Raw genomic sequence first — 12,764 nt, 5'->3', positions numbered from 1 at the left:
GGGCATGATAGTGGCCAAATCAAATGTTCAGTTCAATCTTGCCTTTCTGGCAGGATTTCCTCCCTTAGGCTTCCAGGCCTGGGAAAGGTCCTTTGCCCTCTTCGGGCAGGGTTTTTCCTTCCCCCAGTCTTTGTACCTGCAGAGTCATCTCCTGCCAGCGTTCTGCTCCTTCTCCTAAACCCTCCTGGCTCTTGACAGCATCTTGCCTGCTCTCACACTCTGGTAGCTTGCTTCACTCCCACAACTCCAACCATATCCTTTCTCTGGAGTGGAGGCTTTTTAACAAGTCCTGGGCAGGGCCTTGATTGGCTCCAGGTGTATTAATTAACTGGGAGTAACCCCTGCTCTGCTACCAGGGGAAAGGACTTATTGATCCTGGGGCTAATATAGCGGCCTTCTCGCACTCTCCGGTAGCCATCCGGTCTGGACTGTCACACCACCCTGGACTGTAAATAACCTCTTAAATGAGGATTGCAAAAAACTTTTGTCTGCATCACCATCTTAAATTCCTCTAAGGAGAACCGAGCTCCCTGGGTGTAAATTGGCATAGTTCATTGAAGTGAAAAGGTCTGACTGTTTAAGGGCCCAATCCAGTGCCCTTTGAAGCCAGCAGAAAGTCCCCCCAATGACTTCAGTGATGTTTGCATCAGTTTTTAAACCAGCTGAGGATTTTGGTCTGTAGGATTTTTTGCCATCTCACTCATGGGAAGCTCCTTCAAAAAGGATAGGGTTTAAAGGGAGTCACAACTTTTCTCAGTTCTTCTCAGCCATGTCTACCTCATCTGTATTCCTACCTTCATCAATATTCTGGTGGACATTTACAAGTCCCTAGCGTATTTTGAATTTGCAATCTGGAAACTGGAAGATGCGCATCCATAATATTTATATGGGTACATATTTAAATAAGATTCATATGCATATATTAATTTGATTAAATTTTTGTGCAGGCTAAGCATTATTATGCTTCATCACATAAAGCACCTCACATGGTGGTTTTGTGTCTGAAATGAAGTTGGCATTGAAATATTTTTATGGTGTATATTTTCAATAAACAGAAAGATGGATGAGCTTTTTAGTTAGTGTACTCTTAGTTATTTTCAAGACAAACTCCCATTACAATCTACCTGAGAGATGCTGTGCTTAACTGATTTCATTTTGATAGTGCTATGAGCTGGTCTCTGATAATTGCCTTCTGTAATTGGAACAAATGTATGATTATGCTAATTCATCCTGTCACCCAATACAGAGAAGCTGAGTTAATCCATATCTGCCCCTGCATTTCTTTTGTAGATCATTACATGATTATCCTTTGGAAACTGATCAGAACATTTTAATTCTGATCAGGCATGACTTCTGAAAAAAGCATCTCTTTATATATATAAAGTTGCATTTAAGTTGCATTATAGACAGTCATTCTGAAACTTAGTTCATGATTCAAGCATTAAAGATTTTCAGACAGTCTAATCCTTAAAGGCAGCTATTTTCAGCAAACTATAAGCAATTGCATGACATCCACTGATGATACAGCAAGGAACAGTAAATGCTAATTAATTTTAAGTCCACTCTTCAGAGATCCCAGGTTAAACATTCAGAGTTAGTGTTTTATTTGGATATGGAAATGTGTTAATTACCACACTTTTTGCTTTGTGTCCTTTGTGGAGAAGTTACCTTAAAGGACTCTAGATCACTGAAAATGGTAAAATAAAGCCAATGTATCAGTTCATCCTTTAAAAAATGGAATTCTAAACTCCTGCTGCTTTAGAAGTATTAATCAGATGTGGCAGAGGCACCTTCCAGGTTGAAAAACAGTACTTTTCTAGGAGAAAGGGGTATTGCAGTGGTGGCTGGGATTAGTGAGGAGAATTACAGTGCTGTCAAACATGCAGATAAAAAGCAAAGCCCTCACCTACAAATCATCTTTTGGTTGCACACCTCTCAGTGCTTTCACGTTTATGTTCAGTCTGTTTAATGTTCTCCCTTCACACTGATCATCATTCTTTTAAATGCTTTGCATTAATGTAAACATTTTTCATTGACGATGCCTTGCGATCTCAGGCTCAGTAAACAATGGATCACAGCGCTCTCATGCTCATTCTCTCCTGGAAAATATTGAGTTGTCTAGAGGAAAAATAGCATGAGATCCAAAAGTGCTGCTGTAACAGGAACTAAAAAAAAATTGATCCGGTGAGTCAAAATGTAAAATATATGTAGCTGTAAAATCACAAACTCCGGACTGCACTATCGCTATTCATGTTTGTCATTTCACTTAATATTACAAGCCATGATTGTCATTGCCTGGCACAGAGTGAATATAGTTCTGACTGTGGCCACTGGATTTCTGTCACTTGACTTGTTCTGGTGCGGCAGTTCCACCATTTAACTTGGATTCCTAGTTTCTTTGAGGCATAGTCTGATAGCAAGTGTTAAAATTAAGTGGATGGAGGAAAATGTATAGTAGGTGGATTTCTATTCACTTGTTTTCCTACCTCGCCCAGACTAAAGGGAAATGTAGTAAATCTGTGTAAATACATCTAAAGAATTGTCATCAAGGCAGGAAGAGTATAATCAAATCTCTAAGTGGTAAAATAAGGGAGGATAGCCCTAAAGCTAAAAACGAGGAAGACGCTTTCCCAGGTAGGTTCAAATACTGCTTACACATCCTGTGGGATCCTAATAAAATGAGCAGGCCAGAACTTGAGCCTTAATGATTAGGTACTGGTGCAGAGTAAAAGGGAGGTTATTCTATTCAGGGATAGATGTCAGCAGAAACACCAGGGAGAATAAATTCAAGTGGGGACTGATGATTGGAATTACATAGCTATAGACACCGTAAGTCAAGACCGAACATGGAGTATTGTGTCGCTTCTCTCTAAACATTCAGTTTGGTCTCAAATGCAACATACAAGTACATGGCCCAGAAACTGTCCTCGAGTTTCCATGAAAGACATCAAGGAAAAATGTTAAAAGGTAAGGTTTGAAACACAAAATTCAAAACTGAAGCTATGGAGCCAGGAGCATTAGATACATAAAGTGTTTAGAATGCTAAACTTAGCCATGTATCTAACTCATTTTGCTGTGAGTTCTTTTTTGTCAAATAGCCTATGTTAAAAATAGGGGAGGAAATGTACACCAAGTTTGAATGTTGTGTGTTAAATATGACATGACTCATGTGCATCTAGTGCCTTATTTAACAGACCTGTACATTAGTCAATATATTTCATATAAGGGTATCATATTGCCATAACCCCCCCCCTCCCAAGGCTGGCTCCCATCTGACTGTGCCATGTTGCAGAGATGTTAGGTACTATGGGTCTGTCAGTTGCACACCTTCTGTCCCTAGCTAACCAAAATGACTAATGGTACTGGAAGAGGAACCTGCTGTCTGGCATGAAATCTAATTGGCTTTGATGGTCTGCTTTTGCAGATTTGTTTATAAACTGGAAAATCTACAAATTGCAGACCATCTGCACAGAACAGTGTGCTAATGAATGCCTGTAGCCTGCAAATCCATAAGCTCATTACATCAAGTTGCAAGTCCTTCCACAAGTTCCCAACTGAGGTATTTGACTTCAGGGTACTGCCATATCATCTTGAAGTCTGTCTAAAAAATCTTGTTGAAGTCTGTCTATAAAAATGACACTTGTGTAGACTCTTAAAAGGGTCTAAAGATTCTGTTTCTAGAGTTTTTAGTTTCTCAATTTTGTAATACCAATTCACCAGGCCTTAAATTATGTCAGTCAAGCATTCCAAGTGGAGAAGTGACTTGCAAGTCAATTTTCTGGGTCATTCAGAGATGTTTTGGACCAGTTAACTATAGAAGTCATTGGAAGTATAGTTTATGTAACAATCATTGCCAATAAATACCAACAACTTCCTGGCTTTTAGAAAGACAATGTGGTCTGGAGGAATGAAAACAAGTGTTAGGAGTCAGCAGCTCCTGGGTTTTTCCACTGACTCTGTGTGATCTGGGGCAAGATACTTCACCGATGAAGAAGTCGAGACAGAAAAGTGAAGATGATAATGCCCGCCCACCTACTGCCTAAGGGTTAACGTATTTACATGGAACATGTAAAGTGCTATATACTTTTTGTTTTATCATTTCCATCCCCCCCCTTTGGAATCAGTTGGAAATTTTCTTCCTTACTTGAGTTAAACGTGAAGTTTCCTCAAGTCAGGATTCTGAGGAACCCTCATTTCGACCACTTTCACCCTCCCTCTGGGGTTACAAAAAGAGGAGCAGTTACCCTACCTTTTCAGCTTTCAGACAGAAGCAGAACTGACAGATTCCACCTCTGGTGATCCTCAGTGGACTCTACACCCCTCCCCACTATGGCTCTTCTCTGAAGTCCCAGTAGGTCTCTCCTCCCAACTCCATTGAGCTTCATTGGTGCAAACAAACCCCTTCTACCCAACCAATGCTTCACTGGCCCAAGGAACCAGCAGCCCAATAAATGGTTTTGATAACAAATCCCCAGGGCAGGAAAGAGGTACTTTCATCCACACCTGAAAATTAACATTTCTTGGCTGGGGATTTGGTTTTGCTGTGTAGTTCTTGATTTTATTCCACTCCCCTAGGGAAGCCAGCAAGATGCTCCTAAATATGACAATTGAATGAATTAACAATTGTAGAGGAAATAGAATGTGCACTATAGATTAGGTAGTCAGGTAGAAGAGAAATCAGTTAATCAGATTTCATCTTAAGCCTCTCTTCTTAAAGGTTGGGGACAAAGTTAAACTGGAAATACTGGGTCTCTTTCAGCATCTGCCAGCTTGCCAACCATCATCCACTCAAAGACAATTGGCTGAAACAATTTTATCCTTTCCCTTGCTCTCCTCCCTACCTCTACCCCCAAACAAACACCACAACCTCCCCATGCAATCCACGTTACTTACAAAACTGTGCCAATTCTGTACCACATTCATTTGCTTGTGTTGATTTCCCCTAGCCCCTTCATCTTTTCACAGCTTTACATTGTAAACTTTCAGTGGGGGAATTCTTTCCTATGTTGGTGCCTCACCCAGCACAATGGGGCCAGATCCTAATTGGGGTTTTTGGGTGCGACCATAAGACACATTTACTAATAATAACTACCCTCTGGACTGTGGTGGTGTTTTCACTGTTGATCTTTCTCTCCAGCTCTCCCGCTTCATTCTTTTCTCATCTCCTTACCCACCAGGTGGAATGGCTTAAGAATGAGGAGCCCATTGATTCCAACCAAGATGAGAACATCGACACCAGAGCAGATCACAACCTGATCATCCGCCAGGCTCGTCTATCTGATTCCGGGAACTACACCTGCATGGCCACCAACATAGTGGCCAAGAGAAGGAGCATGTCTGCAACAGTTGTGGTATATGGTCAGTGGAGACATGGAACAACATTTACTGCCTGGGTTCTTTGCATCAATAACCGCCACTGGTTACAAATCAGTTAGTTGACCCCTTGTCCCTCTTCCCTGTGATAACAATGCCCAGTCCTGAGAGCCTTAACCTCAGGCTCATGTTGATTTGTTCAATCCTTAGCACAATGGGGTCCTTGTCTGAGGGCTCCTAGGCACTACCACTGTACAAATAATAAAAACGCCTCATTCCACTTGTTAATAAGGTCCACTTAGAAGCCTGGTCAAATAAATAAGCTTTACACAGTGTGCTTTTAGGCCCTGATTCAGGAAAGCACCCGTCTCAATACCTTTCTGAATAGCCGTGCGTTCAAGTGCTTCCCTTCGTTAGACCTATGTAGTGTTACGCAAACACTTGTTAACAGCTCTAAATGTCGTGTGGCACTGGCGGATGAAGCAGAAACATTCATTTTCACCACTCCCTGCTGCGTACAGTGTTGATTAAACTGGAGAGTGACATTTTATTGATGAAACCAGAGGCCTGCTTAAACCATTACTTGTTCTTAAAATGATTATGTTTATCCTTTAAATGAAGCATGTTGGAAGAGAATTGAGGTGCCTGCCTCTACATTCCCTTCAGAGTCTTACTGTCTGTCATTACACCTTCTGGCATATAAACCAACCCCAGGCAAACACAGCAGTTCTTTGACACCGCGTCCTTTATGTAATTGCGTCCTGATGCTATTTAGGTGGTGGTGCCCCTGTTTGGGCTTGGAATTTACCTTGCAGAGCACATACAAAAGAAAGCTGGGAACAAAAGGTTTCTGAAATGAAGACTTGATGCTTAAGTCTTACCGTGCCATCCGTAATTCCATGCATGTGTGTTGCAGTGAATGGAGGCTGGTCGTCATGGACTGAGTGGTCTAACTGTAATGTGCGGTGTGGCCGAGGATGGCAGAAGCGATCACGGACCTGTACCAACCCTGCTCCGCTCAACGGGGGTGCTTTTTGTGAGGGAATGTCAGTGCAGAAAATTACCTGCACTTCGCTGTGCCCTGGTGAGATATCCAAGTCTAACTTTAAATGTCACACCGAGAGCGTTCTCTCTGTCCGAAGTGCTCGGTGGTTACCTGTGCTATGCAGAGCCACTGGGATCAGTGGGGAACTGGGAAGGCATTTGTTTAGACCAGAGTTCATATTTATCTTTTTGTACAATGGTAGAAGTTATAAGCATCTGTGGCCAGATCTGGTAGGATTCTTGGTGTCTAGTGAATTCACTTGGGTGCTTATGCACTCAACAGGGATTGTTGTGATCTAAAGAGAGGTCTCCACCCATTAAAGGACTGGTCCCCTTTAAAATTAGGCACAGCATTCCATTCCTTACCTCCTGGATTTAAGGCTTAGTGATGTTGGTAACTTTAGCAGGAGAAACACAAAACCCTGAGCTCAGGATATAATGAATAAACAAAGGACGCTTTGGTTTGCAAATGCTTTGCTTTCAAATGCATTTAACCTGAGCTGGATATAAAAAGTGTATCACTGAAGCATAGTTGTGTCCCTTGATACACTGTATTTCTTCTTCCTCGCCTAAGACACGGTCTGACTGATTTTGGGGAGTGAGGCTGTCCAATGCATCTGGATAAACAAAACCGGGTGTCTGTGTAATTTTAAAATGGGGTATTTTCATTGGGCTTGATCCTAACCTCATTGGAATTGGTGGGAGTTTCTCCATTCACTTTTATGGTCTTTGGACCCAGTATATACTGATTTGGGATTTTAAAAGAATTTTAAGTGCCTGTGGTCACCTGACTCTTCTCCCCCCGATTTATGCATGAGAAGTGTAGACAGGGGAGTGCGGAATGCTGTTAAGGTGTGAGTGCGGGTGGAGAGAGCTACAGATAACCCAAAGACCTCCTGATCCTCGCTCTCACTCAGGGCATTGAGAGGCCACCAAAGCCATCTATGCTTTCTTTGTAAATGTCAACACTGTTTCTGCTCTAGGGCTGTGTGAAGCCTTCACACGCCAGCCCCTTGGAACTGAATTTTGGATGAACACGACAGGCTAATAGCTGCATTACAAAGAAATGTCTATCCGATTCCCTCCTGCAGTTTTTAATTGGTTGTAGGTGCTTCCCTTTACTTTCTGCCCTGAACTGCTATGTATTGGTGTTGGGCTCTGTATAGAAAGCTGCAGTGTTCCACACAAGAAGTGGCTGTTTCAATGATGAATATCTGGATGTATAATTTGGGAGAAAAGAAAATTAGAATCCTAAAGATCTTTAGGCTCTTTCTGGATAATAGGTGCTAGATACATGTCAGTAGACCATTCCTGCATTCTTAAAATCAGTATTCTGTAGGTCTTAGCCAGAGAGAGAGATCTCATCTTCTATTCACACATCTCGAACTGGATGGTGTGTGCTCCAGTTGCTGAGACATCAGGGGAGTAGGGAACTCATGTTTCTTTAAAAGTAATCCTGAACACCACCTGAATAACCAGCAGAGCAGGTGGAGTTCAGTGCAGTCTGATATCACCAGTTGGTCATAACACAGACTGATCATGTGTATTTTTCTTCCTGTTTAGTGGATGGTGGTTGGGAGATGTGGAGCGAATGGTCAGTCTGCAGCCCAGAATGTGAGCATCTGAGAATTCGGGAATGTACAGCTCCACCTCCAAGAAACGGAGGAAAATTCTGTGAGGGTTTGAGTCAAGAATCTGAGAATTGCACCGAAGGGCTTTGCATTCAAGGTAGGTGATGTGACAGTGACCCTTTGCATTACCAAGTATCAGAAGGCATTGCCTTCCAAAAGATATGAAATAGTATTGGGCTCTAAAATGCAACACCATGACACTCATTCATGTCTTTAAGGGTCTCATGGCCGAAATCCTGACAGAAGTTGGACTATAAAACTCCCTGAAAATGATCTGCCTACTTGAAATTCACTTGACTCTTGGCTCTTCATTATGGCCTGAGGCAAACTCCCCTGGAGTCAATTATAAGACTCAATCTGGCTTCAAGGGCCTTTAAGGATAGGCCCAAAGTGAATAATTTATCAGGGTTTAGGAAATGTAACCTCACCTGTACAGCACCAGGTGATTCTGGGGAACCATGTAAAATTATTTTTGTGTAAAACTTTGGCCCCAGTGAAATGTATCTCACAGTATTGGCTCATTCTTTAGCTTTCCACCATTTCTGGGGATTGAATGGATGAGGCACCAACATGAATCTTGCCAGCTGTTGTATGGCCTTCCTCACTAGTAGTAGTATCTGGATGTTTCTCACAGATCAATCCTTTCCAGAAAGTGTCCAGTAAAAACCTACAGCTTTTAGGAAGTTTCACTAGAAAGGTAAAGGAAACCTCTTTTTCACTTCAGGAAGCTGCATATGATTCCCTCCACTGATGCTGTGCGGTATAATACCAGTACCTATCCCACATTTAGGCATTAGAGATGGAGGTAGAGAGATGTCTTCTAGAGTTATCATGATAGTGTGTAAAGCAGCTCTTCTCCTGAAGGGAGGTTAAATTTGTCCAGAGTGTATAACAAATACCAGTGCTTGATAAATGGACTTACATTTTTGTGGTGGTTTCATGATCTCAGGGCAAGGATATAGTCTCTCTGTGGTTTGTACAGTGCCCAGTACAATGGGGAACAGATTCTGACTGGGGCATCTGATCATTTTATCAATAAGCGTGTTATCTGACAGGCCTCTGGTGTGTGGCTTTTCCAACGGGTTAATTTCCCCTTTCTTAGCCATTCCAGTGATTTCTGAGCATTCAGTCTAGCTGCGATCAGTATCCTGGTCTCTGAATATCCCTGCCAGAAGAGATTTTTACGATGAATCCTATCATGACTGTCCACAGTCAATTATTGCTTTAATATTGGTGTAAGAGCCTCTTAGATGTTACAGGAACACAAACGCAGTGCTATGCCAGCCAAGTGTCTCACGAGGACCACACCTGATAGGTGATATTGACTCCAGGAGTTTTAAATAAGTGTGTCATCAGAAAATATACTGGTAAAGCTGGATGGAGCTTTGTGTAGAAGCAGTGGTCTCAGCTACTAGAGCCTCTCCTCAGACACATTTTTATGGAGGAGGAAATCTGTGTCCTGTTTGAATTCTGTTCCTGGACCCACCGGTGATACAGCCAGTAAACTTGGACTGGTTGCTTCGCCTCTGTACTGTCCCAGTTCTCAAACTTAGAAACAACTGAAGACTAGACAGACTTCAAGTGGGAGTATTTTTCATATCAAAGAACAGAAATCTCCTAAGAGTCTGAAGCGTGAATCTCTCACACTTAGCTACTTTAGTTAATTGACTGAAAATGTGCTTTGTAAGTGACTCCCATTTCTCTTAATGACCTACCTTAAACTCTGATACACATCTGCTGTTACACTCTGTATATGGTATTCAGACCAAAATCTGTAGGGCCAATAGTTTTAGAGAAGAGCTTGATTAGAACCCCCCATTGGCAGAAACATGACTGGGGTCCATTAGTGCTACTGCAACACACATTTTAGAACGTTTCCCTCATCTGGCTAATGGCATCACAGGCAAAACTGCACTGCCAACTTTTATTCTAATACCTCCATGTGGTTTAACATTTAAAGAGCCATTGACTCTATAGACTCAATATTTTGTATAATTTTACATGAGAAAACACTCCTGTACCCAGTAATCAACTAAAGAGAGTAGTTATGGGAACAAAACTGTTTGTAATATAGCAAAAATCTTCTGCCTCTGAAGCAGATCTGTGTTTTTGCAAAAAGGACTTTGCATGAGTCAACAGTGTGATGCTATTACAAAAAAAAGCAAATGCAGTTTTGGGTTGCATTTAAGAGCGGCATAGCATACAAGTCATGGGAGGTGATTGTACCACTCTACTTGGCTCTGATTAGGCCTCAGCTGAAGTAGTGTCCAATTCGGGCCACCACTAATGGAATGATCCAGAGGTGAGCGACAAAGATGATCAAAGGGTTAGAAGGCGAGCCGTAGGAGCAAAGGCTGAAAGAACTGGGTATCTTTAGTTTGGAAAAGAGGAAACTGAGGAAGACATGACAGCGATCTTCAAATACTTGAAAAGCTGCCATAAAAAAGATGGAGAAAATTTTTTGTTCTTTTGCCACAGATTGCAGGACAGGAGGCAATGGGTTCAAACTTCAGCATAGCAAATTTAGATTAAATCTCAGGAGGAAACTTTCTGTAAGAACGGTAGGACAATGAAACAAACCGCCTAGGGAAGTCGTGGAATCTCCTTGACTGGAGATTTTCAAAAAGAGGCTCAATAGCCATCTGTCTCGCATTGTTTAAGACACAACAAATCCTGCATCTTGGCAGTAGGCTAGACTAGATGAACCTTGAAGTTCCTTCTAACCTTACGGTTCTATGATTCTATGACTTACAATGTCTGTAAAATAGTATACAAAAAGAACTTGAATGAGAGACTTGAAGAGGACTTGTGAAATAATTTAGGATCCAAATGCAAGCTTCATTTAAAAAGAGAAATTGGATGGTGATGGGAGAAGGTTAACATTAGGAGTAATTTTTTAAAAAAAGTATGTGAATAAATTGGGGGTTTCTTTGTTTGTGGGGATAGTTAATGAATCTGTCATTGTTGGGAGCATGTCGCAACAACAATTGGTTTCTATTTCATGTATTTCAATGAGCACAAGTAAATGAAATTTAACAAAGGATTCAGTGCAGCTTGGATAGTGAAAATGAACTAGTTCTTTGAAAAGAATAAATGGGACAAATGGTGAAAAGCAAACTAGATTACTGAAATTAAAATCAGTTTAAAGTAGAAGACTATTAAGAACACATGTATTGACATAAAAGTACTATTATTTAAAATGATCAGAATTAAACTCTTGGCTGGCACTGAATAATGCCTAACCTGGGGGGGGGGGAATCTATTGTTTGACTTCATGCAAAACTCATTGTATAGCTTATGGGTTCTACTCCCTTTGCAAGGAGAAAAGGCAGCTGAGGAAACGCTGAACTAGTAATACATCTGTGCTTTGGAATTTAATTTTAAAATAGTAACTGCAGATTTCTCTTTTGTTGCACACTACTGATTTGCTCACCCAACACGGATAAGAAACCATCCCTAGGCGTTGTATAGCAATAAATCTGAGGAAGCACAGTTTGGGGCCTAGTCTGTTCTCAGTATTCTCATTATATAGAAGGAGTAACTGTACTGAAAGTTGATGATTCCAAGCTCTTATAAGAGAAAGGAGACTGACTCCCTCTGATTTAAAAGGAGTTAAATCAGGTTTATACCAATGGAGCGGAGATCAGCTCTGGCCCATTTTGTGTTTTGTTTTTTAAATAGGTTGCTCCCCTTTTTTTGATGGGATGGCGGGAGTGGGGAGCATGTTTGCTTCAAAACTTGAATCTCCATGTGTGTGTTCAATTAGACTGAAATATTAAGTGTCTCTTGTTTCTTTCATCTTGGTGTGATATCATTATGCCTTTATGGGTCATGCTGTAAGTATATAGTTATGTCAAATTATTTTTAGGGCCATAATTGCTTTCTCAGCTAATAGGAATTGATGCAATTATAGTGTCTGGTTTTTTTCCTTCATGTTCCAATATGTGCCTTTCCAGCTCTGCTTTACTTCCCACAGGGAATTGAGGGAAATGCAGTGCAGTGCTTCAGAAAACTAATCTCTTGGAGGTTATTTATCTCAGGCACAACTTGTTAACTTCGTTCCTTTCATGAGGCAAAAATAGAACTGAAACATTTCTGTGGTTAACAAGTATAGACTCCTACAAAGGCAAGGTTGGAAACCTAAGTTGCAGATAGTACATAGCCCCCAGTGATTCTTTCCAAGTAGGAAAAGTTCTAATCCTTAGAAAGAATTTTGAAACGTTCGTTCATTAAATAACCAGAGTCCTGTAGCTCTTTTAAAAACTAACAAATTTAATTTCTGCCGGCATACACTTTCGTGGGCTGCAACCCACTTGGTCAGATTCAAGAAATAAAAATCAAATAGGGGGTATATATGTACATCCAAGGGTAAGGAACAACAATGGGGAGGGTAGGTGTTAGCAAAGTCCATTCAGTTAGTAGATGAGGCCTATTCACAACCATTGATTAGAAGGTGAAAATGTGTGAACAGTGACAATCTACCTTCCCCATTGCTCCTGCAGGAAAGCTTATGCCTGCAGAAATTTTAGTCTTTAAGGTGCCACAGGACTTTGTTTTCGCTGTATACAGACTAACAGGGCTACCCCTCTGGAACATTCATTAAATGAAACTTTCAGTGACCAGTTGGGATCAACTCTCAGGTTCTTGGATCAATCCCACACAGCAGAGGCTGGGAGTGATCTAGAGGAAGCATCTTTCCATTCTTAGACATCCATCCTTCCCAGCCTCAGCTGATTCTTGGTTGGCTTTAGTTTCTCTGAGATTCTGTGAGTCCAG

General features: G+C 41.3%; 1 protein-coding gene across 1 annotated transcript in view; it reads left to right on the top strand.

Moving 5' to 3' along the window:
• The window catches only part of UNC5D (unc-5 netrin receptor D), a 135,501-nt gene that overhangs the window by 60,669 nt on the left and 62,068 nt on the right, over nucleotides 1-12,764 (top strand). Inside the window, exons 4-6 of the mRNA XM_067543707.1 lie at nucleotides 5,178-5,358; nucleotides 6,230-6,397; nucleotides 7,921-8,085. Coding sequence (XP_067399808.1) covers nucleotides 5,178-5,358; nucleotides 6,230-6,397; nucleotides 7,921-8,085 — 514 coding nt within the window. The remainder of the gene's footprint in view (nucleotides 1-5,177; nucleotides 5,359-6,229; nucleotides 6,398-7,920; nucleotides 8,086-12,764) is intronic.

This window comes from Emydura macquarii, unplaced genomic scaffold (genome assembly GCF_026122565.2).
Source record: "Emydura macquarii macquarii isolate MOO-44397 ecotype Brisbane River unplaced genomic scaffold, CSIRO-AGI_Emac_v2 contig_113, whole genome shotgun sequence".
Lineage (NCBI taxonomy): Eukaryota > Metazoa > Chordata > Testudines > Chelidae > Emydura > Emydura macquarii.
The sequence above is the reverse complement of the archived record's forward strand: the minus strand, read 5'-3'. Positions and strand labels throughout refer to the sequence as shown.